This window comes from Caenorhabditis remanei, chromosome V (genome assembly GCF_010183535.1).
Source record: "Caenorhabditis remanei strain PX506 chromosome V, whole genome shotgun sequence".
Taxonomy (NCBI): domain Eukaryota; kingdom Metazoa; phylum Nematoda; class Chromadorea; order Rhabditida; family Rhabditidae; genus Caenorhabditis; species Caenorhabditis remanei.
Genome location: NC_071332.1, coordinates 14495944 through 14516352, shown reverse-complemented (window position 1 = coordinate 14516352; position 20409 = coordinate 14495944). Strand labels below are relative to the sequence as shown.

The following is a 20409-nucleotide window of genomic DNA, read 5'->3' as shown; positions in this document are numbered from 1 at the left end:
TTTGATTTAAAGTTTTTAAATTTAAACTTATTATTTAGAGATGAGTATTTACAATTTGAGATTTGAGAACTCGGAAAGTTTAATGATAGACAAAATTTTATCCCAAAATTTAAACAAACTGATGAGCACAATCGACCAAGGCGTAAACCTTATGTGCCGGCGTTGCAATAAACTTCTTCGTGAACTGACTCCTGAGAGCATTGACCGTGGAAACCGATTTCTTGTTCTTTGCGAACTTCTCCAAGAGTCTATAATTCACAATTTCAAAAGTTTTTTACTTTTACAAACTCACGCAAGTGGATCCGTGTTACACTCTGGATAGAGAAACGCAAAACTGGCGTATTGTTGCCAGTTAGGGATCATACTGAGGAGATCTTTCAGAAGGACTTCAGCGGCTTCGATATTATCCGCGTAGAATGGAGCTATGTTCAGCTTGTTTTTTGTGACAAGACGGATAGTTGAGTAGCCAACAATTTTACCGGAACCATCGAAAACCACCTGAAGGTTCATTTAACTCTATTCAGATTCAATTCGAGAAACTTACTCTAGTAAAAGTGTCTTCCAAGTTGAACCAATTGGTCATAATCTTCTTCCTATCTCTAACGCAAATCGTGCGGTCATAGGCGGTTACGGAATCATAGTCAACATCAGACCACAACTGAAATTTTAAGTTTTTTGTTCGGAAATTTCTGAGAAACTTACTTTAGTTGTGTAGTTTCCTGAAACTTTATCGGGAATCACCACATCATCGCATTTTAATGAACTAGACAAATGCCAATATCGCGAGACCTTGTCGAACCCAAAGTTCCTCGCATATTTTTCGCTCATCTCCACAGCTGAAAAACCCCGTTTCTATAGAATCTCGCACTTGAATTATGCTTACTCCCAGTGAGCGTGGCATTGTTGTCCCCGACAATATCCATGACATTCTGGAATAGTGGTTTTGCTAGGCCAGTGCCTCTGTATTTTGGAACACAATAGAACATTCCAATAGAGAAAAGTGGTCCATCGTCTCCATCCCAACGAGCTAATGAGACGGAAGCAACAAAGTTTTTGGTTTCTGGAAATTTCTTATTAAATTGAATCCTCTCACAATTTTCTTTACCTTTCTCCCAAATGACGAAAAACCAGAACTGGTCGTAGCTCACTGACCAGTACTTATAATCATCAAGTTGGAATGTCCAGTCATCAGTTTCACCAGTCTAAAGACTAATATAATAATTTCTCACATTAATGAAAAAAAGTAACATACTATCTTGACAATTTCCTCCCAAATCTCCTGTGGAGGGTTGACCAGAGTCTCGAATTCAGTCATTTGTCAGCAGTGCCAAATAAACAAACCGTGCTGAACAAAAAAGGTAAGTTGAAAAGTGTTGATGAAAATATAAACAATGGGAAATAGAGATAGAAAAAGCAAACGACGCAGGAACAAAAATAAATTGAAAAGTGTGAATTGGAGAGGAAGTGAGTCATATCTTGATCTAGGTTTAGGGTTGAAAAGATTGCAAGAAAATAGATTACAACAAGCTAAAAAGGATCGAAGAATCAAAATGACTGTCTTCGGCGAGCGTTTTTGGATCCTAAATCTGTTCGTTAGAGAACATTAGCACAGATTTTGGCCAACGATATTGATCTGTGTCAGGCACAGTAAACAGTAGATCTGTCTATACTGATAAAATTCTCCTCGATTGTGATCAATCACTCTATACATGGCACTCACGCACACCTCATTACAGAGAAAAAAGACAAAAATATTGGACCTAGAGATCAAGAGATTTTGAAAGCAATTGAAAGAAAACTTCTCACATTGGAGAAATAGAACAGTCTATCTATACTTCAAAATGTCTGCATTATAAAGATGTGATCTATGAAATACGAGGTCGGGGATGGGTCTGACATTATCACAATGTAAGTACAGAGACGCTTTCACTCGTGTTCATGATAAAATTATTTTGTTACGAATTGTTTATTCTGAATATATTCTACATAGGTTTGCAATATATACAGAAAATTAGAAGTAGTTTCAAAAACCAGAAAACTGAATTACATAGAGAAAACATTGCAAGTGTGTCCGTTTTTCTTCGAACCACAGTAGGCAGTGTCAGCACGGATTGTGAAGACGAATGGGTTCTGAAATTACGTGTTATTTATATTTATTTCTAATTCAGGTGTACCTCTGAGCAAACAACGGTGAATCTGCTCAACTCCTTAACTTCGAGGGCTCCATTGATAGCTTTCGAAGAGTCAGTTGGAGAAGATTGCATGTTCTGAAATATACTAATGAGCTGGAATATATTGAATGTGATTACCTCCAAAATAATTTTCTTCAAGTCGGAGTTATTGCACAACTTATCTTTATCCGATGCAGCAATGCCAAAGAATTCTGGAGCAGCTGGTTTATCTGGGAGAGATCTCTTCTTTCTTCCTCCACATCCACATGAAGATGGTGGTGGTGGAGGTCTGCATCCACATCCACCGCCACCTCCTCCCATCATTCCGAATAATCCTGGACAGGCAGCAGCGATGGAGACAAGGGCGAGAAGGATGAGAATGGAGGATTGCATTGTTGAGAAGAAGATGAGAATACGATGATTCGATGTTTTCAAGGCGCTTGTAATTTCCTTATATACACCTCTTGAATTAAATTTTCCAGAAAAAAACAGAGTTGTAATCTTAAGAAAGCGAAATCCTTGCTACAGTTTATTCACCTCCCTGGCGTTTTCTCCTTAAGTTTAAACAAATCCAAAAGTTCTCACTTTCTAGTTGCTTTTTTCAAAAACGCATCTACTGGGATTGGGTATAAAATGAGGTGGACAGTTCTGATAAGCAATCATATCTACGTATTCTCATCTTCTGAATCATGCAATCCTCCATTCTAATCCTTCTCGCCTTTGTCTCCATCGCTGCTGCAAGGATTTCGCTTTCTTAAGATTACAACTCTGTTTTTTTCTGGAAAATTTAATTCAAGAGGTGTATATAAGGAAATTACAAGCGCCTTGAAAACATCGAATCATCGTATTCTCATCTTCTTCTCAACAATGCAATCCTCCATTCTCATCCTTCTCGCCCTTGTCTCCATCGCTGCTGCCTGTCCAGGATTATTCGGAATGATGGGAGGAGGTGGCGGTGGATGTGGATGCAGACCTCCACCACCACCATCTTCATGTGGATGTGGAGGAAGAAAGAAGAGATCTCTCCCAGATAAACCAGCTGCTCCAGAATTCTTTGGGATTGCTGCATCCGACGAAGACGAGTTGTGCAATAACTCAGACTTGAAGAAAATTATTTTGGAGGTAATCACATTCAATATATTCCAGCTCAATTAGTATATTTCAGAACATGCAATCTTCTCCAACTGACTCTTCGAAAGCTATCAATGGAGCCCTTGAAGTCAAGGAGTTGAGCAGATTCACAGTTGTTTGCTCAGAGGTACACGTCTACCTGAACTAGAATAAAATTAAAATTAAACGTAATTTCAGAACTCATTCGTCTTCACAATCCGTGCTGACACTGCCTACTGTGGTGCGCAGAAAAACGGACACACCTGCAAAGTCTTTTCTATGTAAAGCTTGTTTCCTAGACAAGACCTCATTTTCTGTATATATGGAAAATCTACGAATAAAAATCTGTAACCTAAGTGTATGTCTTAGAAAAGAATGTACATGATATTATGATGAGTATTTATTGAAATCAAACGTATACATACAGACAATAGAAATGCATCCATTTAAGCACAGAGTCCCGATCCGGTCTCACAAGAAGATGAAGATGGGCAGGCCGAGCAAGTCTCACCTTCTGCGTAGATCTTATCATCAATCATGTTTCCCCTGAAAAAAGTGAATAGAGCCTTCTTTCTCTCCCAAGTGATTCTTACTTTGTCTTGTACTGGCAGACAACTGTGACCTTGTTCATTCCATTTTTCGGGTCAACTCCACACATTTTCGCTCCGCATCCAATCAAGTTTGTCTTCGACCAAACCATTTGTGTAGCGTGCCCGATTCCAGAATCGTAGGTTGCTTGGTCAAGAGTTCTGGTCAACCATCCATAGTCTTGGAACTCCTTCTCCCAAGATTTGGAAGCCTCGACTCCATAAGGGTCCAAATTTCCAACTTCTTCCGAAGTCCACCCCCAGTAGAGATTCTCTCCGTACTCATTCTTTGAGTGATCGTCTGGGCAGTTCTCCGCGAATCCTTGAGCAGACTCAGCAATGGTGTCATCCCAACTCTGAATATAAGAACTTTTGGAAAAAACATCATCATTACCACCTACCATTTTCAACATGTCACTGGCAGCTGGCTGATGAGTCCCTTTGGCCACGTAGTCTCCTTTAGCAATTGCAGATCTCAAGTCATTGTGAGCTTTCACAATAGCAGCTTGCCCTTCAGCACTGAATCCAGCCGATGCAGCTCCGATAAGAGCGAGACAAATGATAGTGAACTTCATTGTTGAAGTGATGGTTGGAAGCTTCGTTAGCTCTTTGCTTATATATGGTTTGATCCAGACAAATATCTTTAATATTTTGTGTTTTGCACACCTGATAACCATTTTTCAGTCGTTGCTCTTCGTTATCAGTGAAGATAATTTGTGTTTCAATCGGAAAAGGAAAACAATAACAATCATTGTTTTTGTCTGGTTTTCATACTTGTTGATAATATTTTGATCGAAAGTTGCCGTGTTTAGTTTATCAATATATTTTTTATGGAGTAGCAAAATCTTGCAAACATTCGAGGACGATTTTTGTTCTGTAAAAAGTATTCACTGGCTTAATTTAGAAAACAATGACGAGATCTTGGATTAGATCAGACGCACCTACTTGATGTAATTTGATCTACGAACCCCGGACTGACTGAAAGATCAACATCAAGAGGCATCTACAAAGCACGAAACCGTTTTTTGAAATTTTCTTGTTAACTAAGAGAGAAAAACAGTTGCCATCTGAAACCAAGAAAACTCGACTGACTTTACAGAAATTCGCCACAGTTCCAATGAGGATTGATGTTGGCCAAATCCAGTCGAAAAGTTTTCAAAATCTAAGTTTTCAATTTCTGGTGTGATAATTGTTATTTTACGTTTTTATCTGTTTTATGTCAAAAATAACACCCTTGTTAAGTCATTTGATACACTTCTGCTAAAACTCATTCGAAAATTAGTACTTTGAAATTTTAAGAAACGATGCAGCTATTCGAATCAAACCTCCAGAGTTTTATACATAAAATGTAGCCATACGTCCCACTAAACACACATAGAGAACACATTTCAGAACAATTGTACAAAAACATTGTTTTTATTGAAGAAATCTAAAACTCCAGAAGAAAATAGGGAAGAACGTGTAGTGCGCCAAACCGCGGACTGACACGTTTCTCACGCATTTGGAGATGGGAACCCTTTCCTTACTGGATTGGTAGCCCGTGCAGAGTCCAGTACTGTTCTCACAAGAAGATGAAGATGGGCAGGCAGAGCAGGTCTTTCCTTCTACGTAGATCTTCTGATCAATATAGTTTCCCCTGAAAATAATGAATATACCCTCCTTTCTCTCCCAAGAGATTCTTACGGATTCATGTACTGGCAGACAACTGTGTACTTGGTAAATCCATTTTTCGGGTCAACTCCACAATTTTTCACTCCGCATCCAATCAAATTACTCTTCGACCAAACCATTTGTGAAGCGTGTCCGATTCCAGAGTCATAGACTGCTTTGGTAAGAGTTCTGCTCAACCATCCTTTTTCTTGGAACTCCTTCTCCCAAGCTTTGGAAGCATTAACTCCATAAGGATCCAAACTTGCCTTTTCGTCCGAAGCCCATGCGAAGTACATATTCTCTCCGTAACCATCAAACTTGGAGTGACCGTCTGGGCAGCTATCCACGAAAGTTTGGGCACACTGAGCAATGGTGTCATCCCAACTCTGAATATAATAACTTTTGGAAATAGATCCGTGTCATCATTACCACCTACCATTTTCAACATGTCACTGGCAGCTGGCTGACGAGTCCCTTTGGCCACGTATGTTCCATTAGCAATTGAAGATCTCAAATCATTGTGAACTTTCACAATAGCAGCTTTCCCTTTAGCACTGAATCCGGCCGATGCAGCTCCGATAAGGACGAGACAAATGATAGAGAACTTCATTGTGGAAGTGTTAAGTTTGTGGGATCAAGCGTAAGCGTGTTTCTTGAAACATAATTTATTTTCAAACTGATTTCCATAATAAATAACATGTTCAATAAGTAGAGCACGTGAACTAAGGTGCTAGGCCAGGTTTCTATATCTCACGGATATAATATCTCTCCTAAACATCGAGCGTTTACGGATGCCACGTCATACTGATGGAATTCTCTCCAATTTGCATATGTTCCACTTATAACTCTCACAATCAACTCGCAACAATTTCGAATCCACATATAACGTCCGGTCATCTCCGAGCATCAAAAATTGTTTCTCCATGGCTTGTACATTCCAAAACTGGGCTGTGGTGGGATTGATAACGTTGGTGCGCTACTTCCTTGTTGCTTCCAGCCACGTTTCCACGCCGAATGCTGCCCCATCGTTTCTGGAAAACTAACTTTTAGTTCAGGTTGCAATCTCGAGTTCCCTTTAGGTTTCTTCTTTTCCCAACTATCGTGTCTCTCTGATCGAAGAACATCTGGACTATCTGGAAGATCAGCAACATCATATCTCTAAAAAGTACGAATGTTTTTTTGTTAGAATTTTCCCGTTTCTTCGATCTGTACCAAGATACAAACTTCTTTTATTTTTATCGCACGACAAATTGAAAGGCGAAATTTCTTTGAAGTAATTGTAACTGTTACAAACTGAACCATTACCCATGAAAGGTTATATAAAAGGGTCTTCTGAATTCAGAGAAAACATCGAATCCACATCTTCTTCTCAACAATGCAATCCTCCATTCTCATCCTTCTCGCCCTTGTCTCCATCACTGCTGCCTGTCCAGGATTATTCGGAATGATGGGAGGAGGTGGCGGTGGATGTGGATGTTCTGCTCCACCACCACCATCTTCATGTGGAGCGTTTCTTAAGGTTGTTTCCCATCCTTACTGACTGGGATGAGATATTATCTTCAAGGTTTTAATAAGCGTTGCCTTTGCCGAGAAACTGAAAGTCGAATAGTTTTTTAAAGAATTTGTAATAGTTACAAATGAGAATAATGCTAAATATCAAATACTCTGTAGGTATAAAAAAGATTTGAAGAACGGAAAAGACATCGAATCCTCATCTTCTTCTCAACAATGCAATCCTCCATTCTCATCCTTCTTGCACTTGTCTCCATCACTGTTGCCTGTCCAGGATTATTCGGAATGATGGGAGGAGGTGGTGGTGGATGTGGATGTTCTGCTCCACCACCACCATCTCAATGTGGATGTGGAGGAAGAAAGAAGAGATCTCTCCCGGAGAAACCAACTTTATTCGGAATCGCAGCTGGAGATGATGATAACATGTGCAACAATCCAGAACTGAAGAAGATTATTTCAGAGGTAATGTGTCTTCGGATGAATTGACACAGAAATTAAACATGCCAGAATATGCAAACATCTGCTATTGACTCCTCAAAAGCTGTGAATGGAGCATTGGAAAGCAAACAACTCAGCAGATTTATCGTCGTTTGCTCTGAGGTAAAATTTCAACTGGAAAATCTAGTAACAATCTTACTGAATTATTCTAGAACCCATTCGTCTTCACCGTTCGTGCTGATACCGTCTACTGCGGAACCAGAAAGAACGACCACAACTGTCTTGCCTTCTCCATGTAAAATTTGGCACCACTATCTGATATTTGTATATTTTGAAAGTTGTATTTAATCTTTATTCAATGAAACAATTTTTATGACAGTTCTGTCCGTTTTTTTCCGAATAAACTCATCATCTTGTTCTTCACGAAAGTACGATACGGCGGACAAGTCAGAATCATAACCAAACAGTTGATAGTGCCATGGCAAGATGTCATTGCGAGAAGAATCCAACTTATCACTGAAAGTTATTCTCTAAAGAGGTTTATCAAGATCGGAACGTATGTACCTTGAATATGCTCGGATTCAAGAGAGAGTAGAAATCCACTTGCAACAGGCGGTAGAAAGGCAACCGGCGAGGTGAATAACTAGATTTTTTTTCATTTCGTTTGAATAAAGCAAAGAACAACAAACCTGAGCAATAAGGCTACTAACTGCAGTTTTATGCTTTTTCAAGTGAACCGGAGATACTTGATTTTCAAGATTTCGCAACAATCCAAACATTCTGGCAGTGCAAAAAATTATGATAGCAGTGAATACGACAGTCATGACACCGGCGGCTAATATAAACCAACTGGTGATTTCATTTTTGAGATACAATTGAAAATCTTCGAGTTCTATGAACTTTTCGAGAAGATTCGGGTAGTTCTGAGAAACTAAAGTTGTTGGTTTGTTCTTTGAAAACTAGTACATACCAATTTGATATAATTCAATGCCGTAGCTCTATCGATCCCTGCGAAATAATAAAGAGTAACCCAAAATCCCACCAGAGATTGAGTTAGACAAGCGACACAAATCAACCAGTTATTAGAGATTTCATTTTGACAATCAAGCTTTGAAATCGCTTGATATTTCCTTACAAAGCACATTGTGAGTGCAGCCGCTTGTTGCCCTAATATTATACTTCCGATAACTGATGAGACATGAGTTCCGATTCTGAAGACAGACCAGAATGGGCCATGAATGTAGCCAGCCCAAATTGGAAGAAGTGGAATTGGTTGAGTAAGGAAGAACATGACGAAATCACTGAGAAGATTGCAGATCTGAATGTTGACGATAATTTGGAATCTGGGAAGTTGAAACACACCGTGAACCATAACAGAAAATACTTGAAATTATCAATTTTTCCACTTTGAAATCTGATCAAGTAGATCCCCAATGAGTTGATTGCAATCGAGAGAACAGTTATACTGTGGTAAAAGTTGATGAGCCAATAGGGAGTTTCAAAAGACACTTTAATGGTCATTCTAAGGGAGAGAAAAGGAAAAAAGAATTAAAAAATATTTTGGAAGGAAAGGAGAGAGAGTGGGTTACTGGGAAATAATCAAATCAGGGGACACTTGAAAATATGTATGCAATTGTCAGAATAATTATGTGGAATGAAAATATTATCGCAATACTTTTTCAGGGAACAAATTATCAGGTGGAATCTGAATGTGGAACAATAAAGTTTTTAACATTTTAAAATTTGGATATGTTCCAAAATGAATATATCTGGACAATGTGGATAATAGTACAATGAAACTAGATAAACTCGAAATACTTGTCAAGGTCCGGACGTTGGAAAATATTTGAATGCACGACCCGGCCCGAAGGCCGGTTTCAAAAAATGAATCATTTTTTGAAACTTTTTTTTTTGAATTTTTTTTCAAATGTTCATGTTGGAACTTCATGTTTGATGACAACCAACTTCTGGACCATTTTTCCTGCATGAGCCGCCAACACTTTTCTGATACCTTGACATTATTACAGCAGTGACTTCATTTTTCTTCTAAACTTTTTCGATATCCGAACCGTCACTCAATTTTCTCACATTACATTTTCTCGCCTCTCCCACACCACCCCAGACAAGATCAATGTATTAGATTACTGTTTTTCCTCAAAAGTTCTACAGGTAAACATCGTTCTACGTCATTCCAAGTTCATCAAAGCGAGTGTAACTTATTTGAAAAAGAACTGTCCCAGGAAAGTATATAAGGAGATCCCTAGACCCCAATAAGCATCGAAGCCTCATCTTCTCATCTTCTCAACAATGCAATCCTCCATTCTCATCCTTCTTGCACTTGTCTCCATCACTGCTGCCTGTCCAGGACTCTTTGGAATGATGGGAGGAGGTGGAGGTGGATGTGGATGTTCTCCCCCTCCACCACCCTCTCCATGTGGGTGTGGAGGAAGAAAGAAGAGATCTCTCCCAGATAAACCAACTTTTTTCGGAATAGCAGCTGGAGATGATGATAATATGTGCAACAATCCAGAACTGAAGAAGATTATTTCAGAGGTACTGTGTTTTGTGATAGGCTTATTCTGAAATCTGAAACTTCAGAATATGCAATCAACTGCTGTTGACTCCTCGAAAGCAGTAAATGAAGCATTGGAGAGAAAACAACTCAGCAGATTTATCGTCGTCTGCTCCGAGGTATCATTTCAACTGCAAAATCTAGTAACAATCTTATCGACTTCCAGAATCCCTTCGTCTTCACTGTTCGTGCCGATACCGTCTACTGCGGGACCAGAAAGAACGACCATAACTGTCATGCCTTCTCTATGTAAAATTGTCAAGTTAGAAACCATGCCATTTGTATTATTTTTAAATTTTTAATTAAATTTTTATTTATTCTGATCCATGAAGTACGCGCTCAAGAAAGAACGAAACACCTGGCTTGTATGAGGTCATCAGAAACTTTGCAGAAAATTCTAGTTTTTGGGTAATGAAACAATAATTAAAATTACAACAATAATTCATTATTCAAACTTTGGGGTTCGAAGGGATTGGAACATCTTATGATGCTGTCGTGGCCGGCATATCCTCAGGTGCTCGAATTCCAGTGCCATCAGAATTATTTACAGTATTATGAGGTCTTCTTTTCTTAATCCATCTGCATGTTCCATTGTCTATAGCTTCCGTTAAATTGACAGTTGCTTTCTTTCTCAAGTCTTCCAATCGTATGATAAGACCACAGAAAATGAACAAGTATGGAATTATCATTTGGGTGAATTCGTAGTTTTTCATGAACATAGTTTCGGTATTTATCCCAGAGAATTGGACTATGTGTTGCGGGTATCTTTGGAGTAATCCAGTTGAGATTATATCTGACATCATTCCGAAAATCTTGAGAGTAGTCAGCAGAACTACTTCGAATATGACAACTGAATCTTCAAATGATAACTTGTCGGTTGAAAAATGGAGTCGGAAGAAAATAAACATTAGAGTGAGAAGTAGCATGGATAGGTCGATTGGGTTGACTATCAAACATTTTGAGGAGTCCATGATGGAGATTAAGTTGAATTGAATGAAATTCGGAAGCAGTTTCAGGTAGATGACAAACTTCAGGTTGGTATATGATATAGCGATGATGAACATGACTAGTCGGCTGGAAAATACACGATTAGGTTTGTGATTTCTTTCTATACGTGTGTTCCTATTCCTCTCGTCATTCTTTGAAATTTCATCACACCTCTACGAAACCCCAATTAAGGTTTCATACTACAACTTGATTAAACGCCATGCTCCCTCAACCAGAAAGCAAAAACTTACAACTCGGTATTCTTGATGAAGAAAAATATAGAGTAAATGAATAATAATGGAAGCAACAAGTTGTTGGCCAGCGTTAGAAGATACGTACTGATATAGAATATCAAATTGAAAAAGTAGATGAACTTCTCGTCTTTAGAATTTTCACTGACTGGCTTTAGAAGCATTCTCCCAGAATAATGAAGTAAAGAAAATCCAACTGAAGAGCATGACATAATGAGGGGGACTTCGAATATCGATATGGCTTTTGTCAAGGTTTGACGTTTTCGGAACCATAGAAGAACGTAGGCGAATAGAATGAAGAATGATGTGAAGATGAAGAAGGGAGCACCGAATATTCCAGCAAGAATTTTTGACTGGTCTAGTAGACTTATCATTTTGAAAAAAGTGGAATTTCAAGAACAAAAACAAGCGATTTTGAACGTGCTCTGAAAAAAAAGTTGTTTGAAAAACTGGGCAGGTGAAAACTGGAGTACGTTGTCAAAAACAAGAGGCGGAGCTTCAAAAAAATAAAAATTGAAGAATAACTTTCGAAACAAATTGAGGGCTGCGCGCGTGGGAAAATTATTAGTTTTGGGAAAAGTTCGAGAAAGAAAAATGACATTTTAGTTGAGAGAAAAAGAGATTTTGGAGAGAGAGAGAGGAGGGATTAGAGATTGTTTGTCAGAAGGGGAAAAGCCAGATGCCTAATGATTAGGTGAAATTTCTTGAGAACTCAAAGATCTGGCGCATTTCTGAAGATTGGAAAGAAAAACGGAAGGCATAAGAAAACCGCAGGGCTATAAATATCCGAAGTTTTTCAATTTGTTTCAGACTGACGGCTTCTGAAAAACGTGAATCACTATTTCCAAAACCCACATTTTGAGCAGACCACCGATCAACATGTGAATGAAAACAAGTGAATGATCTCTTAAAAGTTCATGAAGCAAATCGGAAAACTAAGAAATCATAGCAGGAAGTTTAACCGACGGGAACCACTGCAAACTTTTTCAGCTACTCTGATTTTTTTTGCGTATTGAATTTCATTAGCCCTGTCTCCAAATTCCACCAGTATCCTTACTTTCCGCTCCGTTTTTTAATAAACTATTTAAAACTAATCATTTGCCAATCTTTATTTACTACAAGTCGTATAAATTCTTTCAGATTTCACAATAACATTAGTTTTTGAATTGTATAGTCTCTTCTTCAAATTCATCGATACCAAATATCCCTCAACCACAAATCCCATCGTCTTGAAAAATGCATTCACAGGTCCCAAATATCGATAAAAGTTGGGTACGTGGGAGATTATAATTGGAGGAATCAGGTCGAAAACCACAATAATGAAGGTGTCAATAAGAGCTAGACGATTGGCCTGGAACGTTGTTATATTAATTTTGACTTTGTTGGGGAATTTCATACTCTTTTCAAGTCGTAATTGATATTTTCCTTCTTCACTTTGATTTTTATGAACAGTTTCAGAGTTAACAACAAGGATAGAATTATGATCAATGAGTAGACTATCTGAAACTTCAGAATAACCCAAACGGAATAGTTCTCAAATAGCTGACCTGTTCGAACCCTAACCAATAACTTCGGTAACACATACTCAAAGCACACAATATATTGATACATCCGGGTGGAACGTCTACTCTATCACCACAGAAAAAGAACAATACATATGCGTCTATTAGGGTGTATAGAACAAGGATGACGATAATGAAAAACGTTGGAATAAATTTTCGATAGTTGAAGAATATGATGTGAAAGTAGGTAGCCTAAAACGAGAGATTGTGGATGAGCTGTTGTTGCTAAACCTTACAAAAGTTCGATCCATCTCAATGAGAAGAACCAAGAGTGCTCGTATCGATCCTATCAGAAACACGGGATAGATAATATAGAATGCGAAATTTCGATTATCAATGAAGAATTGGACGGCGTCAGTTGTTGATAGAAACATTATTACCATATTTAGCGACACTGGAACTTTAGCTTAAGCTGCTCAGAACACGAAACGCTCACTTGCAAAACTACACAAAATATCAATAACGAAATGACAGTAGAACAAAGAGAGTTCTGGTATCTTTTTGATAGTTTTGAACCTGAAAGTAAATAAGACCTTAAGAACTAAAGAATATTATTTTCTGACATTACCAAAATATTGAAATCAGAAAACTTGAATAAATACAAATAGAAGTGAAACAAAACATAATCGTTGCGAGAGTGATGATTTTTCCAGATAACAACATGTCATCTTTCATTTTGAAGTTTGAGAATGAAACTCGGAAAAGAACTAGAAAAATAGCAAAAGTGAACCAGAAACCGAGACTGCACTTCATCAGAATTACACAACTAATAAGTATTCAGCTGTAATTGATGTTTTCCATTCGATTTATTCTCGTGACAACTCAATATAACCGTCTACTACCCTCTGACAATAGAACAATTTTTGTTTAGCTCTATCCATTCAGGTAGCCGTTTTTATGAAAACCAGATCAGACTACACTCCAAACATAATCACCTTTATATAATCTTTATATCATCTTTATTTCAATCGAGAAACCGAAACAAGACGGGTTTCTTCAAATAAATTATTTTCACTTAACAAGCTAGCCTGAGCAGACAGGTCCTAATAAATGTTTTCTCGATTTCATTTATTTTCAAATTTTTCCAAGGACGCAATTTTATATCGATGAAAATATTACGGAACCAGCTGGAATAAAATTGACAATTACTGAGAATTAATTGAGAAAAAGTGAAAAAATCTATGTTAAATAGCAACAACGTTCGTGGACCGAAGACATATTTCAAACTATCGTTCACAAAAGTTTTTCATGATTCACTCACTAAAAATATCATTTTTAAACTAACATTATTCTTCAAAAACAAGCATACGTCTAAAATTTCTGAAACTGTTGCTGATTGGTGTCCACTTTCGCTAATTGAACCGCAACCATTCCCCTATTTGCATTCAAATTATTCACTGGAACTCTGCACCACAAACTTTTAGAAACAAGATAAGATTCGATTCCAAATTCGAGAGTTTTGCACACTCCATTGATAGGACCAATATACATGTCCGCATTTGGAAACATTGAATAAATTACAAGAGGAAACAAATCAAACACTATGATAATCAAAGTGTCAATCAAAATGAGACGGTTGGGCTGAATTAGATTATCCCAGCCAGGCGGAGATAAGTGGGAACTCACCTTTCTGAAAACTTTTCTAGCATTCTGGTTTTTGAATTTAGTCAAAAGGAAAAACTTCACTGATAACACTAGAGAAAGTAAAATGATGAAAACATACATCACCTGAAAGTTCTTATAAAAATTGTTCAAACTTCAGAAAAAAGTAGCCTTCTCATATGTGAGCCAATATTGTTCATAACAAGTTCCAAGTAAGCATCTCATGCCAACACATCCAGGCGGGATATTGATTCCTTCTCCACAGAATACAAAGACTACAGAAGCGTCAAGGGCAAAATATGACATGACAAAACTCATAATAAAAAATGTTGGTACATGTTTCCGATATTTGAAGAAAGTCATCGGAAAGTAAGTCGCCTGAAACATTAATTTGCACCGTTTGGTGCAATTGAAAACTCACGAAAGTCCTATCGACAGCTATAATAAAAACAAGAAATGCTCTCATTGACATGATCAAATATAGTGGCCAAACAATAAACAACGGAAAGTTCCTATTGGCAATGAAAAACTCAACGAAACTGGTGAGGGATAGTAAGTGCATGACGAAATTCGAAAGAACTGAACAAAAAACAAAATATCGAACGATTCATTAAAATGTTTGAAAGCCTTACCTTCAAAGCTGAAAACGACATCAATCACAAATCGACAATAAAATAGAGACAGCTCTGGTTTTTGTTTTATTGTTTTGGACCTAGAAACAAAAATAAAATTGTCTTTTCCGAAATGATAAAAACTTTTTTTTTAAACAACAAAAAATATTCAATTCATGCTTTCAATCTTACCAAAAAAACTGCAATTAATAATTTAGAATAAATAATTATCGAGAACCAAGGGAAGATTAAAGATAATACCAGAAACGAACATTCTAAAAGAGTGAAGAATGTAAGAGAAATATGTGATGCGTCATGATTTTACCTCATAAATTTCGTTGTGGGAAAAATACGTCTGAGTACATCAGACCGACGTTTCACATCTGTTCTCTGTTTTTCTGATAATTTCTGTGTGTTTTGAAATCAACAGACTATTATTGAAACTTAAGAAATACTTTTTATGTCGTTTAAACGATTTATTTATTTTATCAGAACAAACAATAAATATCCAGATCTCATTTACTACTAATTGTGTCTATTTTTCCTACAAAAATTGTCGTTTTACTTTTTTGGAATCTCTTTCTTAAGTTAATGGATACCAAATATCCCTCAACCACGAATCCCATCGTCTTGAAAAATGCATTCACAGGTCCCACATATCTATAAAAATTTGGTACGTGGGAAACTATAATTGGAGGAATCAAGTCAAAGATGATAATGATAAAAGTGTCGATTAGAGCTAGAAGGTTTGCCTGAAATAGAAAAAAATTAAGTAACTTTTTTGAAGAGTTTGATGAAACTGTACTCTTCTCAGGTCTCCATTGATTGCCTCTTTTTTCACTCGAATTATTATAAAAAGTTGTAATGACAACATCAGAGAAAGTACAAGGATCGAGCTATAAACTATCTGAAAATTTAAAAAATTTTCAAAAACACAACTATTTCTGAAATTACCTGCTCATATCCTAACCAATAATTTCGATAACACATACTCAAAGCTCACATTATACTGATACATCCAGGTGGTACATCAATGCTGTCTCCACAGAATAAAAACATAGCAGACACGTCAAAAAGAGCATAAACGAAAAGTAAAATAATTATGAAAATTGTTGGAATGAACGTTCGATAGTTGAAAAATGTAATGGGAAAATATGCGGACTGAAAACACAGATCTAATCAAAAACAAATCGAAAACTCACAAAAGTACGATCCATTTCAATGAAAAGAACCAAGAGTGCTCTCATCGAACTAATCAAATATACAGGGTAGACAATGTAGAATGCGAAATTTCGATGATCAATGAAGAATTGAACTGCATCAGTTGTAGACAAAAACATTATTATCATATTCAGGAACACTAGAATATTTTTTTGTAAATTGAAAACTATCATTTCATGACTTACTTGCAAAACTACACAAAATATCAAAAACAAAATGGCAGTAGAACAAAGAGAGCTCTGGTACTTTTGTGATGGTTTTAAACCTGTAATGACACTTTTAGTTTTCAAACTTTTTCTTGTAGTTAAACCAGAAAATTGACAATAGGAAACTGGTGTAAATAGAGATTGAAGTCAAACAAAATACCGCAGTAACCAATGTTATAATTTTTCCGGATATTAACATTTCTACCATCATTTTTTTCAGTATTGAGAATAAGTGATTCACTGAAAAAAAATCGAAGAAAATATGGGCAAAACACAAAAAAACTTTGCTTCCTTTCACCAAGAACTGAAAATTTTCTTTGTTGTCTAATTAAGCTTTGAAAACTGATTAGTTTCTTTTTTTGTGATTTTTTCATTTCAGAATTCATAAACAGATTTCAAAATTAGTCATAATATGACTATTATTTTAAGAAATACGTGAAAACATCATACGCTGAGCAAAAATTGAAAACAATTCAATTACAGTACCGGACAAAAAGGTATCAACTTTGGCTGTTTTCAGTGGAAAATGACCAACTTTGAGGGTGTGCCATGGTAATTCTGAATGTCACACCATGAAAATTTTTAATGAATCATATAGATTGAACGTAGAGCTCTATTTTTGTAGTTGACAACTTTTTTGTACGGTCGCTCCCTAGAGAGTCATGGTCATTTTAAGACGGCAGCTCAAAATCGCACTAATTTGCACTGAAATTGGTCGATTTGAGGGAGAAATTACTTTGTCGATATGTAACTTGCTAGGGTGTGTCCGTACAAAAAAGTTGTCAACTAAAAAAATGAAGTTCTATCCTTGATCTGTATGATCCATTAAAAGTTTTCTTGGTGTGACAATCAGAATTACCATGGCACACTCTCAAAGTTGGTCATTTTCCACTGAAAACAGCCAAAGCTGATACCTTTTTGTCCGGTACTGTAGTATTCAGAATGATCCTCTAGACTGTCAATCGGACTTTAGCACTAATGAAGTTTCATTTATTGCTCAATAGTTAGAATAATTATTACAGTTTCAAGTATATGCCATGCACAGTTATAGTGAAAATACATACCATAATATCTTATACAGAAAAAACCAGATTTGGGGATATCGTTTAACAGAATGATACCAGAAATTGTATCTTTTGATACTTGCTTCGAAGGTAACTCGCTTTTACAATGCTTTCTCATCGATCTTGGAATCATTTTAATCTTTTTTTGGCCAAATTCCATGTAATCTTTTATACATAACTTTCGTTTTTCAAAAGAAAATATCTGAAACTAATCATGGGAGAATACTAAATATGAATCTTATAGCCGTGTTTTGTTGTGTGAAAATAACAGTTTTCTGAGAAAGAACCAAAACAGACATTTCACAACTGTTCTTTGTTTTTTCCTCTATGGAAATGTTTTTCAGTAACCAAAGATTAACATTTATTGATTAGTTGTAGTCACTCGTATCTCCCAATGTTGATCGGTTCATAAACTTTCCAGAAGTTGTTGTATTAGTAATTCGGTATTTCTTACGCAAATTTATAGTAACTAGATATGCTTCAACCATGAATCCAAACGTCTGGGATACTGTATTTATGGCTCCCACATAGTCGAAAAAATCGGGGAACACAGTGTGAGCGATCGGTGGGAGCCAGTCGAAAACGATAAGTATGGCGGAATCAATCAAGGCAAGACGATTTGCCTGAAATAAAATACGGTTTTTCCCAGAAAATGTAACATAAAAATACCCGTCTTAAATCTTGATTGATATTCTGTTTCTTCAACTTATTCCATACGAATAATTTTAAGCATAACATCAAAGTAAGGGCAATAATCAATGCATAGAAAACCTGTTGAAACTCCAACCAATAATTCTGATAGCAAGCACCGAGTACACATAATCCGTTGACACAGTCGGTTGGGGTGTTCAAGTCGATTCGACAGAATATGAATGCAACGGAACTGTCGACCAAAGAATAGGATAAGACAATTCCAATGATCAGGTAAAGTGGGATGAGTTTCCGATATTTGAAGAAAAGAATCGGGACGTACGTGGCCTGAAATATGTGGATTGGAAGGCAGTTGTAGGATGAAAATAGATAATTGAATCCGGACAACAAACTTAGAATTTTCTTTTGATCTACTTACACAAGTCCTATCCAGAGCGATGAAGAACACAAGGATGGCGCGAAGAGAGCTAAGAAAACTGATTGGCCAAATTACAAGAAATGTGAGCCAATGATTAACCATAAGAAAATTAACAAGACTTGTCATAGCTACTGCATAAGTTGTCAGCTTTAAGAAACCTGAAAAGATTTTAATTATAAATTAAAATTCGAGAAAAAAGTAAAAAGAAAACGTTCACTTACTGACAATACTGATGAGTAGATCCAATCCAAATTTGCAATAAAATAAATAAAGATCTGGCGCTTTTTTGATTGCTTTGGAACTGAATTTGATTACTAATTTACAAAAACTAAAACCAAGGACCTACTAAAAAATAGAATACAGTAATCTGGAATACATAACACCAGAAATAACTGGAAACCCGATAGCAACTGTGTTGATGATTGCAGCTGACAGGTACATAATTTAATTTTAGTTCCGTTTCAAGAAATCTCGTAGACAACACAGAACAGGAGAAGGAAGGAATAAGTGAAATTGGGTTTGTTATTTTTCCGAATTTTCTCATCAGCTCCTTGCTTGTTCCCTGGGAAAAGACTTACATACGCTTGATTACTCATTTCAACTGAACTTAAACAAACGTATGATACTCTGATTTTTGAAATATGTTCTGTCTAGATTATATTGGAAATGATGAAGTTCGAAGAAGTGAAGCACAGAAGATCTTGATCATAGTTCAGTTTTTTGGTACCTGATATTAAAACTCTAATTTTCATCAACCAGTTTTTATGAAAAAAAGTTCATTCACATTATTAGAAATCAAATTTTAAATCAGCACAGAACTTGTCACTCTCATAACTTTCGCTTTCCCTCCCAAATTGATCGACACTAGATACGACTCCACAACAAATCCAAACGTTTTGAAAAACGCATTCAATGGTCCCAAATATTCGGCAGAATCACGGAAAAGTGACAAAATTATTGTAGGTGTCAAGTTGAAAAGGATGAGGATGAATGCGTCGATTAGAACAAGTCGATTGGCCTGAATTCAGTTGTTTCGTGTGTTCAACTGTCCAAAACTCGCTTTTTTGAAGTCACCACTGCTGGTTTGTCTTTTATATCTATTCCAAATAAACAACTTCAAAAACAAGAGCATTGAGAAGAAGATGACAGAAGAAAAAGCAACCTGAAGTTGAACTAAAAATTAGAGCTACGCATTTCAAGCCGTACCGATTCATAGTTCAACCAATAGGAGATGTAGCACACTGAAGGAGCACATAGCATAGTTACACATCCGGGTGGGAGATCGATTCCATTCTCACAGTAGATATATAACACATAGATGTCGGGAAAGAAATTCGAGAGTACCAGAGTTATGATAGCGAATGTAGGAATAACTTTTCGATATTTGTAAAAAGTTACTGGGAGGTACGTGGCCTACAGTTTAATGATTTTTAGTGCGCGATCAGTAATAATACTTACAAAAGTTCTGTCCACTGCTATGACAAGAGCCAGCAAGTCTCGAATCATTCCAATTACATAAACCGACCAAATGATAAAAAATACAACTCTTCCGTCGCTTGCAAGATCTTCTTCGTACTTTGTCAATGATAAAAGAATTAGAAAGAGGTTGAGGAAAACTGAAATGTTCGATTTACAAGTTTCATACCAGATAACCTACTGGAAAAGTTGTAGATGGTGTCCAAACCAAACCGAAAGTAGAACAAAGATTGTTCAGGAACTCGACGCAATGTTTTGAAACTGAAACCTTACTTGTCTTGAAACTGATTAGAAAAGTCGAATTCTTTTAAACCGGATTT

At 36.7% G+C, this 20409-nt stretch overlaps 11 protein-coding genes across 11 annotated transcripts; 3 read left to right on the top strand and 8 right to left on the bottom strand.

Annotated features, from left to right (window-relative positions):
• Window positions 1-109: 109 nt before the first annotated feature.
• GCK72_020038 (uncharacterized protein) lies at window positions 110-1315 on the bottom strand (the record flags this gene model as incomplete). Its single annotated transcript, XM_003115908.2, has 7 exons — window positions 110-248; window positions 293-498; window positions 545-658; window positions 703-836; window positions 884-1060; window positions 1106-1202; window positions 1253-1315. 7 exons carry the CDS (start codon window positions 1313-1315, stop codon window positions 110-112), a joined length of 930 nt encoding a protein of 309 aa, XP_003115956.2.
• Window positions 1316-2043: 728 nt separating this feature from the next.
• On the bottom strand, window positions 2044-2564 carry GCK72_020037 (uncharacterized protein; the record flags this gene model as incomplete). Its single annotated transcript, XM_053733347.1, has 3 exons — window positions 2044-2130; window positions 2175-2267; window positions 2310-2564. The coding sequence occupies 3 exons, from the start codon at window positions 2562-2564 to the stop codon at window positions 2044-2046; spliced, it is 435 nt and encodes a 144-aa protein (XP_053582260.1).
• Window positions 2565-3038: 474 nt separating this feature from the next.
• Window positions 3039-3566, top strand: GCK72_020036 (uncharacterized protein; the record flags this gene model as incomplete). The annotated part of the gene is made up of 3 exons (XM_053733346.1): window positions 3039-3293; window positions 3337-3429; window positions 3480-3566. 3 exons carry the CDS (start codon window positions 3039-3041, stop codon window positions 3564-3566), a joined length of 435 nt encoding a protein of 144 aa, XP_053582259.1.
• A 161-nt stretch (window positions 3567-3727) lies between these two features.
• On the bottom strand, window positions 3728-4443 carry GCK72_020035 (uncharacterized protein; the record flags this gene model as incomplete). Its single annotated transcript, XM_003116259.2, has 3 exons — window positions 3728-3827; window positions 3875-4224; window positions 4270-4443. 3 exons carry the CDS (start codon window positions 4441-4443, stop codon window positions 3728-3730), a joined length of 624 nt encoding a protein of 207 aa, XP_003116307.2.
• Window positions 4444-5284: 841 nt separating this feature from the next.
• On the bottom strand, window positions 5285-6128 carry GCK72_020034 (uncharacterized protein; the record flags this gene model as incomplete). The annotated part of the gene is made up of 3 exons (XM_003116197.2): window positions 5285-5504; window positions 5552-5904; window positions 5955-6128. The coding sequence occupies 3 exons, from the start codon at window positions 6126-6128 to the stop codon at window positions 5285-5287; spliced, it is 747 nt and encodes a 248-aa protein (XP_003116245.2).
• A 1118-nt stretch (window positions 6129-7246) lies between these two features.
• GCK72_020033 (uncharacterized protein) lies at window positions 7247-7767 on the top strand (the record flags this gene model as incomplete). The annotated part of the gene is made up of 3 exons (XM_003115998.2): window positions 7247-7492; window positions 7538-7630; window positions 7681-7767. 3 exons carry the CDS (start codon window positions 7247-7249, stop codon window positions 7765-7767), a joined length of 426 nt encoding a protein of 141 aa, XP_003116046.2.
• Window positions 7768-7838: 71 nt separating this feature from the next.
• On the bottom strand, window positions 7839-8840 carry GCK72_020032 (uncharacterized protein; the record flags this gene model as incomplete). Its single annotated transcript, XM_053733345.1, has 4 exons — window positions 7839-7984; window positions 8033-8111; window positions 8158-8391; window positions 8439-8840. The coding sequence occupies 4 exons, from the start codon at window positions 8838-8840 to the stop codon at window positions 7839-7841; spliced, it is 861 nt and encodes a 286-aa protein (XP_053582258.1).
• A 935-nt stretch (window positions 8841-9775) lies between these two features.
• GCK72_020031 (uncharacterized protein) lies at window positions 9776-10293 on the top strand (the record flags this gene model as incomplete). The annotated part of the gene is made up of 3 exons (XM_003116317.2): window positions 9776-10021; window positions 10067-10159; window positions 10207-10293. The coding sequence occupies 3 exons, from the start codon at window positions 9776-9778 to the stop codon at window positions 10291-10293; spliced, it is 426 nt and encodes a 141-aa protein (XP_003116365.2).
• Window positions 10294-10522: 229 nt separating this feature from the next.
• On the bottom strand, window positions 10523-11652 carry GCK72_020030 (uncharacterized protein; the record flags this gene model as incomplete). Its single annotated transcript, XM_003116205.2, has 2 exons — window positions 10523-11114; window positions 11279-11652. The coding sequence occupies 2 exons, from the start codon at window positions 11650-11652 to the stop codon at window positions 10523-10525; spliced, it is 966 nt and encodes a 321-aa protein (XP_003116253.2).
• A 734-nt stretch (window positions 11653-12386) lies between these two features.
• GCK72_020029 (uncharacterized protein) lies at window positions 12387-13223 on the bottom strand (the record flags this gene model as incomplete). The annotated part of the gene is made up of 4 exons (XM_003116080.2): window positions 12387-12629; window positions 12677-12778; window positions 12826-13032; window positions 13077-13223. The coding sequence occupies 4 exons, from the start codon at window positions 13221-13223 to the stop codon at window positions 12387-12389; spliced, it is 699 nt and encodes a 232-aa protein (XP_003116128.2).
• A 4689-nt stretch (window positions 13224-17912) lies between these two features.
• On the bottom strand, window positions 17913-20119 carry GCK72_020028 (uncharacterized protein; the record flags this gene model as incomplete). Its single annotated transcript, XM_053733344.1, has 7 exons — window positions 17913-18167; window positions 18214-18522; window positions 18614-18771; window positions 18835-18914; window positions 19486-19631; window positions 19820-20026; window positions 20072-20119. The coding sequence occupies 7 exons, from the start codon at window positions 20117-20119 to the stop codon at window positions 17913-17915; spliced, it is 1203 nt and encodes a 400-aa protein (XP_053582257.1).
• Between the last annotated feature and the right edge of the window lie 290 nt (window positions 20120-20409).